This window comes from Anarhichas minor, unplaced genomic scaffold (assembly GCF_050575085.1).
Source record: "Anarhichas minor isolate MPS153535 unplaced genomic scaffold, ASM5057508v1 ptg000018l, whole genome shotgun sequence".
Taxonomy (NCBI): domain Eukaryota; kingdom Metazoa; phylum Chordata; class Actinopteri; order Perciformes; family Anarhichadidae; genus Anarhichas; species Anarhichas minor.
The window spans coordinates 9,697,026-9,717,882 of record NW_027466464.1 but is presented as its reverse complement, the minus strand read 5'-3'; the positions used below and the strand labels follow the sequence as shown (position 1 = coordinate 9,717,882).

The following is a 20,857-nucleotide window of genomic DNA, read 5'->3' as shown; positions in this document are numbered from 1 at the left end:
ACGCAGCAGCTCCATCGAGGAGGAGGAGAGGCGGGCGGCTTGAAGAACAAGCTCTCAGACGTAGTATGAAAGCTGCTGTGATGTGATGATGTCTCTACTGGAGTTAGTTCAAGAGGGCCGAGGGGTGTTGAGTGGACTGCTTCACGACCTGTCCGCGTCCATCGGTCTGTTGACCCGCAGGAGCTGTGGACCAACAGGTTGGTGTTAGTCTGTCGGCGCTGATGGTTAAAGGTTTCGCGTCATATTTTGTGTTACGCGTCACAGAGCGTTCTGGTCAGTAGTGTCTTATTTTAAAATCAATGTGACAGGATGACGGGACAGGATTTCCTCTCTGCCGTGTTTCTCCCCTTATTATTCAAACATAATAGAGGAACTTACTCTGTAGTTTACTGCTGATGCTGCAGTATGTCTGCGGTAGTTTAAGTGGCTTGAAATTTGACCATAGGGAACAATAACATGAAATACCACACACACAATGTTACATGTACTTCTCACTCTAGATATTATCAATACATATTATTTGAGGTGTCTTTACAGTAAGTGTCAAGTTCAGGGACCTACCCCTAAAACAACTTTATCCCCAATCTATGTTAAATGAATGTATTATTTAATTGCTTTTACTATGGTATTTTCTGCAGCTTATATTATGCTGGATAAATAACTATTACTCGATCAGTATACCAGGATTGTCCTCGCGTGGCACAATAGTGAGTTGCTCTCATGACGCTTGCGAGTAGAGTTGTGAATTTGTGATGTGTATTTGCATATGCTATACATTCACACATACAACATGTAAATATGACGGCATTGGAGCTGTCGAAAGGCACTTTAAGGGAGCTAAACTAACTGTCTTCCTGCTTCAAGTCTTTGTGCTAAGCTAGGCCTTTAGGACCAGTGTCTGTGTTGTATGAAGTCGTCAATATTCTCATCTAACATCCAGTAAACGGTAAAAAGAATGCACTGCACTTCCCAACGTATTCCTTAATGTGCAGACTGAGCAGACCGGCAGAGGCACTAGCTGTCACTTTATACAGAGTGTAAATCTTTGAACGCTGCCCTCTTTGGTGTTTGACCTCTGTAACTGATCACCTGATATATACCTTGTGAGTGGCTAATTGATAACTCACAGTATGTCTCAATACACCAGCAGCAGAAACGTTTGCTCGCGGACGGATAAACAGAAACTGATTAGAAAGACAAGCGGACTGGTGTTGGTCTTCATCATGTCGGCCAACCTTTGCTGCGTCCGTCAACCAGCAGAAAGGAAACGGAATCGCAAATATACGCAGACAAGCAGACGAGGAGAGTGTTCACCGGTCGGCCTCTGGAAAGAAGTCACTTCAAGGGTCGCGGGGCAAGTTTAGTCGGTTAAAATGCATCGATTGGGAACAAAAATTCCCTTGTTAGTCACGCGGCACAGCCTTATCAATACTTGTCCACATGAACAACTTTCTCAGGAGCCAGACAGGTCAGAGGAGTCCTCGTGGTTTGTAGACATTATGGGAGGATGATTTTGTGTCGCAGCTTTTCTATCCAAACACTGTAATCCTTTTCGGCTCTTTATGTGTTACAAAGACATCTGACTTTGGGCGTGTAGCTGATTCACATGTGCCGCCACCGATGATGCTGAGAACTTCATAGTTGTAGCTAAAATTTCACAGTCTGTGCTGACAAACCAGCATAGGTCTGATAGCAAGGTTGTCACCAGAATACTAGTTTGTGTAGTTGTGCTGCAGATTAAAAGCTTTCAGTTTAAGGCAGGAAGTTGGAGACACTGACAACCAGTTCCTTGCTGGACTATGAACCCTTTAATATATACAACTCTTATCTGCAGCGTCAAGGGTCTTGTTTTAAAATAGTCTTATTTTGAAAGGATTTTAAAGGAGTCAGCACTACATGAAATTGGTGGTGTCTTTGGCAACTGACGAGGAAAAATGCAGTGCAAGTGATTATTTATCGGCATGTATTCTGAGTGTCTCGCTCAGGTAAAGGTATACAGAGTTGCACAGCAGCAGGGAGGGGGCGGAGGAAAGAGGAGTGGTGTAATCGCTCCATAACTCTCACAGGTGTGTGTATGTGTGTGTGTGCAAGAGAGACAGACGGGGAGGGAGTGGAAGTACAAATGAGGAGAGCAGGATGAGGCGGGCGATGCTCTTCTGTCTCTGTCGCTGAGGGAGGAAGAGGAGAGCAGACGGAGGGACGCGATGAAGGAACGCACAGACAGGAGACAGGAACATGCAGGAGAGAGGTTTGTCCGCATCTCTGTGGAGGAGATGGAGAGCTACTACAGATGCACCCAGTGCTGTCAACGGCTGCATCGTGAGTTTTGCGTGTGTGTGTGTGTGTGTGGAGAGGGCTCAAGTTGGGATGGAAAACGTGGTTTCTTTAGGGAGGAAAAGACTGAACTCTTAAGTCAATATCATGATGTAGCATAAGGTAGCATAATCTCTTGCATTTGATTGCCACATGATAATTACATGTATATTATTCCAATACCCTCATGAAAAGTCCTCCATGAGGACAACAGCAGGAGCTGCAAGCGTCACATATACACCCTTAAACGTTCAGAAAAGCACCAATTCATGTTTGTTTCCTTCAACAAGACCGCCTCTGCTCTTCTATCGTGAAGAGGAAGCGTTCATCGCAATCACAAAGTGAAAATAAATGAAAAATGCAATAAACTGCTGCGTTCGCTGACTTTTGAATTCATGTGCTTGCATAGTCAGCGGGGTGACGACGGCACAGATGATGCATTCTGTCTTCAAGGCGTTTCTACAAAGGGTGATTAGTAATTGATTCAATGGCCGTGGAGAGAGTTAGTTTTCTATTCTTTGGAGTTTGAGTGGAGCTGCTTGACAACACAGTCAGTCATGCACAGCTGTTCATTTCATGTTATTTTCATATTATGTAAAGATTCAAAGCTGGACAAGAAAACATACCGACTTTATTTCTGCCCCTGATAAATGTCTCCTGTGGTCTATCGAAGGGGATCAAAGTACATGTGAACAAGAGTAATATACTACATCCTTATTTACTCAAGGAGGTTCAATAAAAGTTGACTTAATTATCTGAGAACCTATGTGCGTGTGAGACAGTATTTGTGCTCCATCGATCGGGCAGACTCCCAGGTGTCTGAAGACTGTGCAGTGTGTGCTTGATGGTTTTTAGATCGGTGACGATTCAGCTCTATCCTGGTCCGTTTCCTGTTGGCTTTGGTCTGTATTTAGAGATGACGTGTGTATTTTTAGCAAGAGCTGTTCTACAAATTCTGTGTCACGGAGACAGGTGCTGCGTTGTTTTTTGCTCTTGATCTTATTTTCCTCCTTGCTGTTGCTTCATCGGCTCACATTCCCACGACTTGCTTGTTTTGGGGTGTGAAATGTGGACGCTAAGACGCGAGCTGAGATACTTGCGCAGATTTGTCTTGTAGATCTTTAAAGCTGTGGTTTTGTTTAGCTGCTGTAACTTCCTCTGGTGTTTCCCTGAATGATGACCCATCGTGACATAGGCCCCCCCCTTGTGTCAAAACTTCCTTTTTCACGGGTATTCTCATGATTGTCTTTCCCGTGAAATCCCTCTTGCAGCACGCTCTTTGTTTCTTTGACCTGTTTGACAACTGCTGACCTTTTTTAAGATAAAAATCCCTGCTCATCATCTGAGTGGTTGTTGACTGACCCCGACCCTTCGACACACACTCTCTCTTCTCCCTCTTGTTTATCGTCGTCCTCCTGATCGGGGATTTATTGGAGGTTCTGTGAGCCGGATTTGAGCCGTCGTTGTAGCAAAACATGGACCGTAGACCCACAACAGAGGATCCCTGTTGCGTTGAATTTGTTTCATTGGGGTTTATTAGAACTTTAATGACTCCCCGGATGACAGTTGCATCTAAAAAAAATACTTGTGACAGATCTGTCGCATGCATAAAGCATGAGTTTAAATGTGGTCAGTGTTTTATTTGACAGGATAGAAATAGGGGGAAGAGGAAGATATCACATGTAGCAAAGGCGCCTGGCTGTGGTCTTTGTTTGATTGACTTCCCTTCTCCAAACCAGTCAGCCACAGTTGGTGGTGATTATGATGATGCATGCACAGTTAGATTATCATAACTGTTTGATTTTTTTGATAAAAATGGCTCATAATCGCTTGTAGATTCTCTTTTCTCCCACAACATTTGTTTGAGTTTTCTGCACGTTGTTTTTCTGCTCTCACACTTCTCTTTACTGTCCTGCTCTTCATTGTATCTTTCAGACATTGTAACTGGTTTCCAGCCAGTTAATTGCTGATTCAAACCCTTCACACCTTTTCTTCTCCTCTGCTGCTTGTTTCGGGCCTGTGAGTCACTTCTCAATTGGTCTCTTCCTGTTTACGCTCCGGCCGGCCAATAGTGTTTGATCTTTGGGTCTCAAATAAATAATCGAGCTGGGAGTTATTCTAGCTGTAGTCTGCACCACATCCCGTACACACACACACACGCACACACTCTGAAGTCTGCTCTGCATCCCATGTCAACACACTCGGATGTCCCGTTGATGTTAGAGGCTTCGCATGTGTCGTATTAACTGATGCACTAACACACACCGTTTATTGTTGAACAAATGAAGTCCACGAATGACCTGTCGGATGATGACGAGCCTTTCATAAGAGAAGATCACGATAAAGTTTATTTTGTGGCTGGTTTCTACTGTTGAGATCATCAGTCGTGATGATTCCCACATACATAAGACAATGCACAAAGTGTCTTAAAGCAGCTCATTTTTGACACTTGTAGTGTACCAAAATAAATTTGAGTGTTCAGGGTGTGACTGTAAATCAGCCACCCGTGGGTGAAACTGGCTACTGTCAGAGCTGCTGGAGCATAAGGCAGCGGAGACAGGAAATGAACCATTATAAAGCCTCTGGCTTTTCCTGTCGCACAGCCAACGTGCTCTATCATCTAAATCTGACAGGAGGTAAACACACACGCAGTCGGTGCTGCTTTTTCACACAGCTCTGTGACAACACGCTAACCGACCTCCATTGTCACATCTTTTTAAATCCCGTCGGCTCAAACTGTTGAATCCCTTCATTTATTGATAATCTTATCTCAGACTAGACGGAGAGATCCATCTTTAATCTAACTCTTAATCTCACACATGCATTGTTTTTCATCATTAAGTGAGATGATAATTTGGGGCAGGTCGGGAAGATACAAGCAGAACTGATGGCCTCGTGAGAAAATCAAATGTGAGGAGTTACTGTATCCCTTGTTCATGTGAAGGAGAACGAGCAACAGTTTAAAAATGTGTGTTTTCCTGAGCACAAAAGCATTTCATGAATTGAGTTCCTGAGGGGTCTATTCACGTTTTCACCAGTCCAGCTTCTCACTGCATCTCTGTGTGAGAGAATGTGTTAGTGTGGCACACTGGGTCCCCCTGCTGTCTTCACTGGCATCGTGTGTGTTTGTGTGTGTGTGTTTTGTGTCTGTGTGAGAAAAGCAGAGCGAAAGAGGCCTCCGTTCCCTCTGGCACCATGAGTACACACTTTGTGTTGACTTTAGCTGAAGTTTGAACTTTTATTTCACTACTCTGCCAGCTCGGTGCGTTCAAACGCAGCTAATTTAGACCGTCTTTCATACAGCACAGTGTTCAAAACAAATAAATGTATTAATGCAGAAATCTAATTCATCAACTAAATAGCAACACTGCAGAGATTATTCATAAGGAGGATGATAATCATTATTTATTAGCAGTTGCTGAAGCCTTTCAGTGAAAACACTGACATGTGAAACTGGAGGCGGATCATGTGAAACTCCGCCTCGCTGGCTGGTACAGATGGGGTGGGGGGGGAGCTGTGTGTGTGTGTGTGTGGGCTGCGCTGATGCACTGACAGCTCAGTAAGCGGCTGAAGTCGTCTGCCACAGTGGAATGGACTGCCTGAACTTCCGCCGCGATGTGCTCTGGCAGAATATGCGGCTGTGTGTGAGTGTGTTTTAACTGTGTGTGTGTGTGTGTGTGTGTGTGTGTGTGTGTGTGTGCATGTGTGTCAGGGGGGCATACATGTACTGGCAAAAACAATGGCTCTAAACCGAGTGTCTCTACTCTGCCACGATATCACCAGACTGTGGCTGCAACTGAAGATGATGACAGGTAAAGTGTCTGAGGAAGAACTGGACTGTCTGTGTTGGTGGAGGGTGTGTGTTTCTTGTGTGTGAATACGTTAGTATGTATATATATATATACATACGTTAGTATGTGTATATATATATATACATACGTTAGTATGTGTGTGTATATATATATATACATACGTTAGTATGTGTATATATATATATACATACGTTAGTATGTGTGTGTATATATATATATACATACGTTAGTATGTGTATATATATATATACATACGTTAGTATGTGTATATATATATATACATACGTTAGTATGTGTATATATATATATATATACATACGTTAGTATGTATATATATATATATATATGTCTATAGAGAGAGAGAGAGAGATAATAATGTGAGAATTCTGCAGGTGTGTGTGTGTGTGTGTGTGTGTGTGTTACAAATGTCGTTACAAGTATTCCATAATCGGCTGTTAAAAGCAGATTGGTCGTAAGTATGAACGAGCAAAATTAATGAACATGACCTGACTTTGTTGCCCACATTGATTTCGTCTCATTGTCCAAAGATGCTTCCCCTGCCGAAGGCGTTTGCGTCCATCAGACGGTTACATAACCTAATGTGAAGTGCTCCTCAGGCTCTAACTGTGGGGTCGAGCTGTATGTTAACGTGAGGTCCTACCGTGTACAGTACACACACACACACACACACGCACGCACAGCGGAGAGCAAGCTGGCAGCATTTTCTAAGGTGTGTCTGTGGTGAGTTTTGTTTTGTGTTGCTGTGCAGTGACCATGTTTGCTCTCCTGCCAGATGGACTGAGGTTATCTCATGAGCGTATGCAGCCTGGTCACACACACACACACACAGTTAGTAACAAGGTATCAACCTGTCCCACAGTTGCTTTTTTGCCAAATCAAGATTAGTCGTTGACAAGTCTCAGCTAAGCTCCCGTAATGCAGTCTGGGATGTGGATCCATGCGTGTATGTTTCACAGAAGAACACGAAGCATCTATGTTGCTTTGAAATGACCTGTTTGCATTGGACTTAGCAGCAGTTGTTGTCATGTACCAGTCAGTCAATTTATTTTGTCCTCCAGAGTCATTTACAGCAAAATTGCAGCAACACAAAAGCAAGAGTACTTTATCAATAACTGTACTAGAGAGCTAGATTGTATAAAGTGGATGGGATGAATCTTTAATGATCCCTGAGGGGGGGATAGGATGACATCAACAGCAAGACACAACAGATCAAACATATTGATTTTGAAGGTAGCAACATATTTATCAGGCTAACACACAGCTCGGAGCAGCTCCAGTGACTTCTCACTGTGTAGCTATGACCTGAAGTCCATTTGCTTTTAGCGTCCTGCGTGTCTAAAGGGAGGGGGTTTGCAAGAGACTGATTTTAAAAAGGAGGGAAATCCAATGTGTTAGACGTGTCCTTTTAAATGCGACACCCCAAGTAAAATTAACTTGAACTATAAAATTGACGCAATGCCTCTTTTAACATTGGTCAGAATTAATACATTCGGCATAATGTACATTGTCCTCGGCCAAAAAGATGCAAACACACCTTCTAACTTAGTTGAAATGAGCCAAAGCTGCATGTGACCCTGGGGCAGATCTCCTTCTCATCGTGCCCGACATGTAAGCTTTCAAGAGAAGGATCGCTTTCTGTTGAGGATTGCTGACCTTTTCATTATGACCTGTTCAACTTCAGCACAGATACAATTTAGTATCAACTTATTAGGATCAAATTCCTGTGCAAGCCAAGATCAGTGTACTCTCAATTTTGAATTGAGGTGGTTTCCTACTGTCCTCAAAACCTCCTAAAGTCAATCCAACACACCCTCAGTGACCTTTTAAGCGTATCGTAGTAGAGGATAAGCCTTACTTCCAGTGCATGATGTCATTGTGTAAAAGAGTAGCGTCAGTGTTTTCCTACAGCTGCAGGTTTCTTTGAGGGCAAGTAAAAACACAGACCTCCTGGATTCTTTAGTCATTCGCTGCCTCCCTCTTATTCTCTCTGTCTTCCTCAGTTTTCATGTTCTTCTTTGCTCTGTGTGGTGTCATAACCGGCATAGCCAGAGGCAGCTAAAAAAAGGTGGCGAGAGAGGAAGGGAGGAGGACCTGCATTTAAACCCACAAGATTGCGAGTGTGCGCTTTGTAGTTTAGTGCTGTTTATGTGGTGGATGCACATTTTTAACTTCACAATAACTTTACATTATGTGCCAACAGCTATTTTTGTATTTACTTAATGCAATTCATGTATTTATTCATATGTGCTCTGAGGAAGCTCAAATCTTCTCTGCTAATTGTTAGATTTTGCAGCGGATTCGCGTGAGCGTTGGATGGGTACTCGTCCTCTGATCTGTTGCGTGCGTGTGTTGTGACGGCAGCACAGACTGCAGACAGGGGGACAGTAGTGTGTTGTTTTGCTGAGATGATGATGCCACCATCTATTCAGTAAATCAGGGCTCGCTGCCAGTGACGGAGACGGGCCTGAAGCCATTGTTGTGGATTTCTAACCGTTGGAGGAAGAGCACACGACTTTCAGCTTCTTGGCCTCAACAAAGACATGCATGTGTAGGATGTTTGATGCTTTGCTGCATCAAAACGACTCAACCAAGGAAACTATTGCAGAAAAGCAAATATAGATGATGTTGGAATATCCTCAGTGGGGTGTCCCCTGATGGCATAAACGATCAGGATTGAACTCGTGTGAGCATCAGTAATATTTTAATGTTCGTCTGGCTGCTTTTCTTCCTGATCCACACTAATTCAAACTCCGGGAGTTGGACATGGGGCACTACACACACACACACACACACACACACACACAGGTTCAAGGCCACTGTTGGTCGTCTGACCCAGTTGTTGTTTGGCATGGTGTGTGTGTGTTTCTGCCCCTGTCCTCTATGTGTGTGTGTGTCAGATACCCCACAGCAGTGACAGATGGGACTTTGGTAAACCCTGACTATAATGCCAGATAATAGAGCTCAGATTCCCTCACACAAGTGCATGTACACACACAGCTGCAGAGCGGCTGGCAAATCCTCGCTTCTCTATATGCAAATACACACAACGCAGCTGGCCATCTCTCTGCTGGCATTTGATACCAACGCAGCAACTTTTAACCCCGCTGCCACACCCTCCCCACACACACACACACACACAAACCTCGTTTCTCCAACCTAGTGCCTTCAAGTCTACGTTCCAAGTCGGTCCGTTCCATTTGTTGCATACCAGAGCAGCAGATGGAGGGGCTGAAGGTCTCCGTGACGCCTGACTGCTGGACGTCCGTCTTATGAATGTCTCGATCCTCTACTTTTTTTTTAATGGCAAAGCATTAGGCAGGATCAATAGCTGAGCTCACTCGACATAACAATTTATTGACTTTGGCGCTTCGCTGCAGCCCGAAATATTGGGATTATTATTTAAAACAGAAATCTATTGAACAAACTGCTTGAATCTAGCTGAGAAGTTATGCCTGCATTGTGTGTATGTGTCTGTTTCTCTGTGTCTGAGGTTGTTTCTGCGTGTTGATGCACCTCCGTCCAGCCATGTCATGCTTGTTTTTGTTTGCACAGTCCTCAGCCGGGGTCCCGTGCCTGCATGAGTGTGTTTGAGCGAACATCAGACAGCCCTCACAGCTTCCTGTGGCTTTGAACTTTGACCAGCGCACCAGCACTGGCGGCCAATAACCAGCACAGAACAGCTGGCTGCCATCTTTGAACTGACAATGTGTTGTCAGCAATGAAAACCTGTAGGAACTCGAGCGTGGAACAAAGGAAGAGGAGGAGGCGTTGTGAGCGAGACGGTCATAGACGACGCTTTGTGTGTGTGTAATGGACTGCACCTTCATGAGACTTAATTGAGCCGTTGCCTCTTTCACCTCGCAGTGCTGACCTAACCAAGAGTGCGTTTCACAAATTGGGTTTTTACAAATTACATTGGAAAGGAGTGTTGGCTGTAATCAAATCCAAACACATATACACAGTGTGTGCACTCGCTCATTTATTGTTTAAGTGTGTGGGGTGAGATGCTGAGACAGATGAGATAATCAGTCTGCAGGCTTTGCCTCAAACCAACACTGTGTTTTGCTGGTATTTTAGACTATAGTGCCGTTTGAAGGCCAATAGTTGACATTATTTAGTTAGACCGATACTGGCCTCATGATTTCAGCAGACTGATTCATTAGTTTAACCCTCATTTGTGAGGCTGGCAGGATTCCAAGCGCCATAGAAAAGTGGTTAAAAAATGCATGTTTCATATAACAAGATAATACCTTCACAAAGTTGGTGATTGTGTTTATGTCTAAATAAAAAAACAAAAACAATGTTTTCACCTATAAAATGGTTATCAAATGATAGCAATTGTTGAAACAGTGGCTCAAAATTGGAAAGAAAGAGATGGCCACCTTGTCGTGTACAATGTGTGTATTTTACAGTAAAGTGTTGTTCTGCTGTTGACCTCCTACCACACAGAAAACACATCCACAGTATCAACTAGCACCAGGCCAACACATTAAATATGTAGGCATGTGTAAAGAAACCCTGTCCTCTATTTCATCCTATTGAGACCAGAGCACCTCCACACTTTTTTTTTTTCCCCCGACTGCCTCACCCCCCTTTCACCTCTAAATCCTCTCTCACACATGCAGACACACACAAACAGGCTTTCAGCTGGAGACACACTCAAGAATCTATGTGATTCAGTTGGCTTTTACTTGTTGCTGAGTTTGTCCCATATTTAAATCCTGAAAACGTAAATATAAGTAATGACACGAGTTCTTACAATATTTCTTGTTTCTTTGAGAGCAACTTAAGGGTGACTTTACCTGTTGAATAGAGCTGAAGGGACACTGATAAACTAGAGCTCAAAGCTGTAATATCTACTTCTAAAGGTAGTTGGGTTATGTATCAGTTTTCCCCTCAGCTAAGCCCCCGAAAAAAGGATGAATGAAATAGTGAAGGGGTGTCAGGGCTTGGGGGAAGGGTACAAGGAGGCGGAGGGACATTCTTTCTAGGCCCCCCATAATCACTATTTGTGTTTGGCTGCATTGCCCCACTTCCAGTAGTGTGTGTGTGTGTGTGTGTGTGTGTGTGTGTGTTTGGTGGGTAAAGGGGTTCACTTGCAGCCCTGGCCGCTATAGCTTAATTTCATTCATTCGGCTGAGGACAAAGCGGGGAGTTTTAGGGTTTCAGCACCAGTGAAAAGCAGCCCGACGCCTGAATGTCTGATAAGTCCTCACCCATTCACCCCAACGAGCATGCGTGGTTGATGAAAGTTTGTTTATTGGTTATTTACAAGAAAATCAAAAGAATTGTTGAAAAGTGGACGGTAGACGACACAGCTGGTTTTAATTTGGAGTACAACGAGTTGTAAAAGTGGAAAAGGGGTCTGATTAGCTGATCTCAATCAGCTGTGTGTTCCCACCTGCAAACTACATGCTGAGTGACTCCTGGGTCAGAGTTCTTTTGATGGAGACTCGAAAGCTGTGATTCCTATCGCCTACATTTTTGTCAGTGTTGTAAGGCCTTCCTCCAGATACACACACTAGACACAGTAGAGTCAGAGAGGGATGCACATGTCTGGCGGAGCTCCAGAGTCTGGGTCTTAACCCCGGCTTACTGCCCGACACACTGAACTGACAGCTGTCTGAAACACACGACTTGCTCGCACACAGTCTGAACGTGGGAGCGCTTCTAAAAGACAACCGTGGCCCTCTCGAGCTCTATTTATTGTGGTTTTTTTATAGAGCACATCCTCCCTTCCTTCTTTCTGGTTTCTGCTAATTGTGGTAGAGTTGTTGTTTCGGGTTAAATTACAGGGCCGGTCGACTTTGGTGGAAGCTCTGTGGTCTGTTAAAGTCTATTAAAGTGGACCTGCTTTACCGTCTCTCTAAACTGCATCCTGCTCTTTTCGACTCTCCCGAACTATTTCCCTTCTTCTGTGCTGCTTTTCTACTACCCTTTTTTGCCAAATTATATAATTTCTTCTATAAATCCTTGACTAATATCTTCCCTTCCCTGCTTCCTTCCTTCCTCTTCTGTCCCTGCTGCCTCTCTCCTGTAGCGTATTACTCTCGAGGTGGTAGAAAATGTATGATTTATGTCAGTGTGATGGTGTTTGTGTATCAAAGCCGGATGATTCCTGAGTCACTGTTCTGTCATCTTAATGTAATCCCTTGATATCAGGAGCCATGCCCAGTGCCTGACTGGCATTACAACTGCGTGTGTGTGTGCGCCAGCCAGTGTTCCTTTCCAGTGTAATAAATTCCTGCCCGACCACAACTACATGTGTTTTGCGTTGCCTGTTTAGTCATAAACGGCTCTAACGCATGCTGCTAAGTGCGGACTACACATGAGACCTGCAGTGTGCGGTGTGAGTCACAGTCTAGCCAACGGTGCGCTGACACACTGTGCGTAGCGTTACCGAGGATCTAAGCCCTTAATCTTCATTACATGCAGAAAAACAACAGTGTCCTCGGGTCACATCTGATCATGACAGAATGTGCAGTTTTCTTGCACGATGCAAGAACATTTATGATGGAGGATGCTAGTTGTATGATCTACAAAAAACGTTTCTGCACATGGAAGCCCAGTGAAGTATCGGTAAGAAAGCCGATTGGTCGGCTGGCTCTCTTCTAAAATATGAACAGTTTGCTCGTTTTGCACTTAGATGGTAATTGATGCCGCTCGCTGCCAGCCCCACCATACTGCCTGGAAACCTTGCAACACTCCCCTCACACCGCTCTCAGCGCCAGCCTTTGTCCATACTGCCGAGCGCACACACACACACACACACATATGCACTACACACACACTGACATGACAGAAACATCACAGTTTTCATTCACAGACGCATACATGGGTCACACATGGCAGCCGAATGGGTGGTGGAGAACGTTGTTTTTATCTCTGTATGTCTCTGTGTCTACATGTCTCAGAGGGCTAAATGAGATTACTGTAATCCAGCTTGGCCGGAGAGAGGAGGAAATCTTACCTCGCTTTCTCCCCTCTCCTTCCCTTTCTCCTCTTTGGAAGCTCTCCTCCTTGCACTTCCTGGTCTCTTCTCTTAGTGTCATCTGAAGTGTCTATACACATATAACAGCTGGCCAACAAGTTTATATGTACACTTCATACACACCTCAGCTGTTGGCTATAAAGATGGGTCACACTGAATTATTGGCTCCATATCTGAAGGTGGTTAAACTGCCACGACGCTCCCCACAGTTTCTTCTTCGTCTTTGTCGCCTGATCCCGTTTGTAACGTTTCAGCCGACCTCAGCCAAATGCAATCGGCTGTTCTTAATCGCAAAGAGCTGATAACTTCGTCCGCCGGTTCTACAGGGGGACAATAACGATGTGTTTCGGGTCTTTCTCCTCAGACGGCATTCTGCAGAGCGAGGATGGTCCCCTGTGTGCAGCAGAAATCGGCTCTGAACTCCAGAAACAGTTTGCCATCCGGCCAGGTTGGTTTGATTCCTGTCTCTCCCGGCCGTTACACACACACACACACACGCACACACCATTCTCGTGTTATTGTACCATCAGGCTTAGTGTTAATTAGCTTGTGAGAGATTCTCGTTTACCAAAATTGAACTAATTAACTGCAACTCTAGCGACCACTGTTTTTCTACATTCTAACACAATTAGACCGAACATTTTGAATACACTTAAACGCAATTGAATGAAACAATGCATTACTGTTGTGCTGTTTATTTTTCTTGTGATTTTATATTTTAAAAAAGTAAGAAAAGTACACAAATTCTGTACTTGAACTAGTTCTTCCAAAGTAGTCCTGTCATGGAAAGTAAAGTTCTCATGAAAAGAAGCATCACGTTTAAAGTTTGACACAAACAACTGCTCACATAGAAACGTGTGCACACGGAAACACACACTTCGGGCCCTGTGTTGGTTTACCGTGACGATAATGCCTGCCGAGTGACGGCATGTGAATAATTCATCATCATGATGATCTGCTTTGCAACTTGACCCACCAATGAAAGAGAAGGCCTAGTGTGTGTGTGTGTGTGTCTGAGGCCCGTCTGATTTCACACTTTTGTTTTAGTTTCTGTCCTTTTGAAAGTCGGTCAGAAGTGATTTGTGGAAAACAGATTTAAAATCATGTCGCATGTATTTTAATCTTGAATCATGACCTCTGTGTCTCCAGGGGGCCGCGGGATGAACGGCAACCCCGTCATCGTCTTGCCAGAGTTCCCAGATTTCAGCGAGCTGGAGGAAGAGGAGGTCCAAAATGTCCTCGGCTACCTTAGCAACATCCCCAGGTAAGCATCACAGACACGCACCTCCGCAGCTTCTTTTGGTTTGACAACAAACAAAGGTCTGGCCAGTTTGTGAAGGTGCGATACCACGTGGAGCCAGCAGGTGTCAGCAGAGCGATAACAAAGGCCTGCCGCAAGGACAGCTACTGCACAAAAGACATAAAGAAATACATTTTGAAGAGAATGGAAGATTGCACGGAAATATATTTTGAGAATGGAAAGAAACAAGAAATATTATATGTATAAAATAATACAATTTAGTTGTAGATAGAATTAAGATACCGCAATAATCCTCACCTTGAAAGAAAGGTTTTAGATGTGGCTTGAGGTTGAATTTAACACAATTTGTTTTGCTCATTGAATTGAAATTGTATCATTATACACACCTCTTTCCTTCCCTCTGTCCTTCCTCCTCCTCTCCTCCTTTATCCTCTCCTCCCTCTCATCTCCCCTCCCTTTCTTTCACCTCTCCTTTATTGCTGAGTGCCGCATACTCATGCATACACACACATAATTAAGGGGAGGAGAAAGGATGGAGATGTATGCATCTCTATACAAATGTTCGTGTGTGTGTCATGGCGGTCTCAGTTTTTTTTTTTTTTTGTGGCTCATCACCTTTCATATCCCCCCCCCCTCCCTTTCTCCCCGCCAGCTATCGGCACCCAGCTGCCAATCGGCTGGACTCTGCGCCCTGATTGGCTGTGGGGGAACAGCAAGATGCAGGGCTTGTTTTTAATTGGCCGAGGCTGGGAGGCAGGTGGTGGAGGAGCAGAGGGAGAAGGGAAAGGAGGAGGGAGATGCTCTTTAAGGATGTGAACAGTCACCTCTTTCCATCCGCGAGCTGCAAACAGATGATTGTGGATGCAGGGATTGAACACTGACAACAGCGGAATAAGGGAAATTGAAGGAGGAATGGATTATTGCTGGATGCAAAGGCATATTAAGGATTTGTGTGTTTTTTTTGTCTTGGAATAGCAAAGATCTCCCTCAGATTTGCAGCCGGCTTCATTCAAGTGGTTTGAAAAAAATATTCCAGTAGAGATGGATTGAGGATTTGATGTCGCAGCGTTCACTGGGTAGTGTTATGTTTTCTTAATGTATCTGTGAGTGAGGATGAAAATTGGCTGATAATGACGCCCAGATGGACCAACTCGGCAGTATTTCTATGTTGGCCCCACAGTGTGTGCCTGTGCGCGTCGGGCTTTATTCGTTATACTTGTGTGTTTAGATGTCAAGATGCCCAGCAGGACCTCAGCCGGAAATACTGCATTCACACACACACACACACACTAGCTTAATGAGGTTGCTACATATGGCGCTGCCTGTGGAATGAATGAAATGTAATGAAGATTTTCACACGCACGCATATTAACGCAGAGCCAAGGTTACCATGGTAATCACAAGGGTCTCTAATAATCATCACTGATGACAGATGATTACCACACTCACTGGCAGTAGTTACAAAGGATTTAACCTCTCCCAGCATTGCTTTTTAATCCCCAAATAATATTCTCTCCTGTTGTGAAGACCACTGAGTACCCGTCATTTTTACATCATTTTTACATTTGCTATTATGTGTCAGTTGCAGTGACCTGGCCTGCTGTAAAGAAAAGCTTGCACTTTGAATTTTAAACCCACAAACACGCTGCAAATGTTCAAATGTATCCCCATCTTTCAAAGTATATTTTCTGTGATTAGGCTGAAATCTGCTGAATTTAATTAGCGGCACGTGAATTCATTCCTTACTCCTCATTTGGACCTGTTGTCCAACAACTGACGACTTAAACGTGGTGTACAAAGGACACAGTGGTGATAACGGTGTGTGCTTCTCCCCTGCAGCGTTGCAGCATCAGCCGTGGGTTTCATCCTGGTCATCGACAGACGACTGGACCGATGGGCCGCCGTCAGGGCTACCCTGCTCCGCATCGCTGTAAGACCCTGTGTGTGTGAGTGAGTGAATGGGATCAGTTTGTTTGTGTGCATCATTTGCTGATGATGTACCTCTGATGACTACAAATGGCTGTTTTGGACTGTGTGCATTGCATTGCTTCTTTTAACACAGATCTGTGTAGTTGCTGGTGTCAGCTGTGTGTGTGTGTATAATTTGGTTTGTCACCCCTTATAGTAATGGCTGTTTTGGTGTTTTGTGTGCGTTTGCTAGCTTGTACAATCTTTACATTATGTGTGTGAGTTTTGATTTATTCGCTGTGTATTGGAAGAACACTGATGGCAATTAAGCGACTGTGTTGTTTTTCCTTCTGGATGTTGAAACGAAGCAGGAGGGCAGTTAAAAATAGCGTGTTATGCCGGAGTGGAACACAGAGTGTGCATGGTTGTGTGCGATGAGACGCCGTCCTGTTAGACGCAGAGTGTCCAAACTGTGCGAGCCGTTAGCCTACTAGCCCACTTCTTCTTGGACAGTGTCAAACTCTCTCTCCTCTCTGAGACGATGAATCGAAGAGGCGTTACGCGAGTGAAAGAGAAGGGGATGCAGGGGAATGTTTAAAAAGAGAAAATGGGGGATGACGAGTTGAGAAAAGGCGAAGAGAGGAGAGACAATCATGTGTGTGTAAGGGTGAAGTCTCTAGACACTATCACTACCTCATTAGCTCCCTTTGTGATAGTTTATGTCTACTCTATCGGCTTCCATACACTCCATCTTGGAATCATGATTAACCAACATGAGGACAAGGCTTCACCACACCCTACACATCTGTTGTTAAGATGCTCACCCTGCATTACACCGCCTAGCATGTTCAGCATATGCAGATATATGCTAATATATGCTAATTGGGCACTGATTATAATCAAATCTAATAGTCCTGTCCTGGTATTTCTAAGAAACTATCCCCACTGTGACAATAAGTCTTTATGAAGGTCCTCGCTTGATAATTACTCCACCAAGTCAATTTAACCTGGAGACACAAACATCTGCACACTCAAGACACCCCCCCACCAATCACAATGGACCATTCCAGGTCTATTATCTTAGTCCAGTCCATTGGCCCAGTCCACGTCCTTGAAGGGGACGTTGATGGACTGTGGGTTTCTCTGATAGCAGAGAGCCAATTAGTAGCTGCCTGTTTTAGTCTGTGTGGAATAATGAGAAACAAACCAAAATACATGGAAACAATAAACCAAAGTCCTTTTTATCAAATATCATTTTATGTTTTTATCAATGGCTGACGAGCATTAAGACTGGAATCACTCTGTCCAAAGGGAACAAACCTAGCAGCACCTGTAAGGCTCATTTATTAACCTCTTATACCTTAATTGTTTAATCAGCATAAAACTCAAGTTCTGTATTTGATGACAATAAAACTAGGGCAATAAAAACATAATAGCTAAGATAAAATCTGTGTAAAGAAGCAGGTCTTTTTTTTATCCATTACCTCACTTCTTTGCTCTACTTTTGTGTTTCCGTCTCTTTGCTCCTCGGAGTCATCTTCTACTTCCCTTCCCACACAGCACTTTGAAAAGTAGCACTCAAAACAACTGGGAACACTGTATTTGTTATTTTCGTCTGTATTTGTTGAAATGTTCAGGCTTTTGTTGAGGTTACTGTTCATCTTTTCTGTTGTGGATTATCATGTTGGAAGAGCTTTTAAATCCCGTGCTGTAGAGCAGGTTAGAGGCTGGTCTTCTTGTCGGCGGTGCCTTTTGTTGACAGGACGCTTACTAATATTTCAAAATTGCAGTCGTGATTTATTGATTCCAAGATGCTGCGCCCGTTATCGCTAGACCCTTAAACATAAGTCCCATTCAAAAAGATACACCAGCCAATGACTGCAGGATGAAGGTCGCTCGTCTTCCAGTGAGACGCTGTGCTCACCAAGGCCATTCAAGGTTGCCCGCTGCCATTTGCCGTTTCTCCCGCCAGATAGAAAAGAGGAGTGGGCAGTATTGTCATGTAAAGCCAGAGATTAGTGTACAGCACCTGATGCTCTCACACTGCCATGTTGTTCGTCTGACCAGCAGTTTCTAGTCTAATTAAAACTGAGGATGAACTTTGTCGTCACCATGAAATAGGCAACAGTTGCTTATTACATTAGGGCAAACGGGGTAAATCCACATGCTTTCGCAGTCGAATGAAGATGGGACATTTTCGCTGGTCTCTGTGATTTTGGGATAATAGATATGCAGTCATTGAAGCAAACATTGCTGCGGGCTGAAAACACAGGCCGCTCCATCAGCTGGTGCAAAGAAGAGGCTTGAATTTGTTCCACTTTTAACATACCGGCTAAAAGGCAGTTGCGGGACGCCATCCTTTGTCAATCTCTTTGTCATCGTGTGGACACTTTTCATGGCCAAAAGAGATGCAGACAGAGGGGGTTTGAGCATGTGGAGGGAGGTATATCCAGCTCCCAGGAGAACAATGTGGATGTCATTAGAGGACACGACTGGAGTGGTTTTCCTCCCCGAAAGAATATAAATCACCCTGGTCAACAGAAAATGATATTCTAATCCTAATCATTTATTTATGTGGGCTCTTCATCTGTGAGAAGTGTGCCTCGCTTTAACGTGGAAGTGTGCGTCCAGGGGATGTGTGTGCACATTAGCATGTCTGTGTTCATCTGTCAGGGGAATGCACCCAGCAGATTGTGTATTATCATGTTAATGCAGAGGCACAAATTAGACCGCGACCTCTCAGGGTTTATTGAATTTAATGGATTCCAATTACAGATGTATCGCTTGCTGTGTTTTTGTCTGCTGTGTTTTTGGTCGAACAAGAATCCGCTTTTATATTTTCATCTAATTAACGTCCCAAATAGCAGTTATTTTGCTTTTTAGCTGCATCTTTCTGACAGTTTATCATCTGCAGGTGTTATTGAAAATTAGAGAGGAACCTATGTAGAGCGAGCGTTGAATTTTCCAACCTGGCTGCCTTTCATCAGCATCACAGCGTGTGTGTGTGCGTGTGTGTGTGTGTGAGCCAAAAATAAATGAGTGGAGCAGCAGAGTGACTTTTAAAAGACTCCCTCGAACACACACACACTGTCTCTCTCTCTCTCTCTCTCTCTCTCTCTCTGTATCATCACTCTCTCTTGCATTCCTTCGTGCGCTCTCCATCTCGCTCCATGCGTTTTTTCCCAATGAGAATGGTTATCATGGCAACGCCGTTCAGTCATTTAATGACTGTGATGTATGTGCGCCTCCGTGTGAGCGCAGGCCTACTTGCAGACTAAATTCAAGCCATGTACAGTGTTTGTATGGGTTTTTATGGACTGTTCTCTGTGATTCTGATGGACATCGACGACGGATGCAGGCAGTGGGTGGCACCATTTTGGAGAGATGCAAGACGTCAGTTAGTATGTTGTTTCCTCACATATGCAGCCCTCTAAATGGTTTAGAGATTCAAAGAACCAAAACATTTCCATTGCTATGTTTTAGTCTATTGGTTGTTTGCATGAGCAGCTCAGGACGCACCACTGCTTCTAAAATGTCAGCGACAGAAAAGCCAGGAACAAGCAGGAATGATGTTTGATTGGGCGGTGATCGAACTTCATACGTCCTGATTATGTTCAATGTTTTCTACAATATCCACACTTTTTTTTTTTTTTTTTTTTTTTTTTTTTTTTTTCTGCTTAATTTATGCCACCGCTGAGGATTTAATGAGCTTGTCACACATCTCTCAGCTTGCCTCTGGCCCTGTGTGTTTATGTGTGTGTGTGTGTGTGTGTGTGAGCATGTCACCCTACATCGATTTATGATGCCTAACAGTGTGGAGCAATCCACCCAGGGTTTTAGAGGAAGCCATAACCGATATAGCCTTTCAGCTGAATGGCCTCTTGGGCTGTTGTCTGTGTAAAGGCAATTCTACGCTTTTACCCTGTTAGCGCGGAGGTGGAGACTCAAAAGCCTGTGGTTGCTCCCAAAGCCACAGGACTAATTTACCTTGTAGTCACAGCTTTCTAGATGAGGAGGGGCAACAAGGGAGCGATGTAAGAGATTTAGTGGATATTAAATCCCAGAAAAAAAAACTCTTCATGGTTCAGAATTGTAGCAGAGGGACAGCTGTTTACAGCGTCTAGCTTCACACCTCTCCAGCAGTACTGTTACCATAAAGTGAAGAAAGCTGCTATATTGAAACTTTGTTCTTTAGTTGTGTTAATCAAATCAAATATGGCATCTGTGACTATTTTCTTTCAACCTCACTATAAAACCAAAAACTGAAGGCCTGGATTTTATCCTGACAGACTATTTCTACACCTGATTTCCTCTTAAAAAGACAAACATACTTGATTACTAAAACGTCCTGTTTTTCTCTCTCAGGGTTCATTTCCAGGGAACTTACACTTGGTTCTGGTGTTGCGTCCCACTACTTTGCTCCAGCGGACTCTGTCAGACTTCCTGTTCAAGTACAACAGGGATGAGTTCAAAATGAAGGTGTGACTTGTGCACGGCACGTGTCTGTCTCTTCTTCTTTGTGTATTGTAAGTTACGCAGGATTGTCTTTTA

General features: G+C 44.0%; 1 protein-coding gene across 3 annotated transcripts in view; it reads left to right on the top strand.

The window, feature by feature from the left end:
• The window catches only part of mcf2la (mcf.2 cell line derived transforming sequence-like a), a 31,604-nt gene continuing 10,747 nt past the window's right edge, over nucleotides 1–20,857 (top strand). Inside the window, exons 1-5 of one of the 3 annotated variants that reach the window (XM_076094938.1) lie at nucleotides 1–197; nucleotides 13,502–13,585; nucleotides 14,287–14,401; nucleotides 16,238–16,328; nucleotides 20,672–20,785. In XM_076094938.1, coding sequence (XP_075951053.1) covers nucleotides 86–197; nucleotides 13,502–13,585; nucleotides 14,287–14,401; nucleotides 16,238–16,328; nucleotides 20,672–20,785 — 516 coding nt within the window. In that variant the 5' untranslated portion in view covers nucleotides 1–85. Of the gene's footprint in view, nucleotides 198–5,877; nucleotides 6,126–13,501; nucleotides 13,586–14,286; nucleotides 14,402–16,237; nucleotides 16,329–20,671; nucleotides 20,786–20,857 lie in introns of those variants that run through there. The other 2 variants (XM_076094940.1, XM_076094939.1) reach the window with 2 other exon arrangements.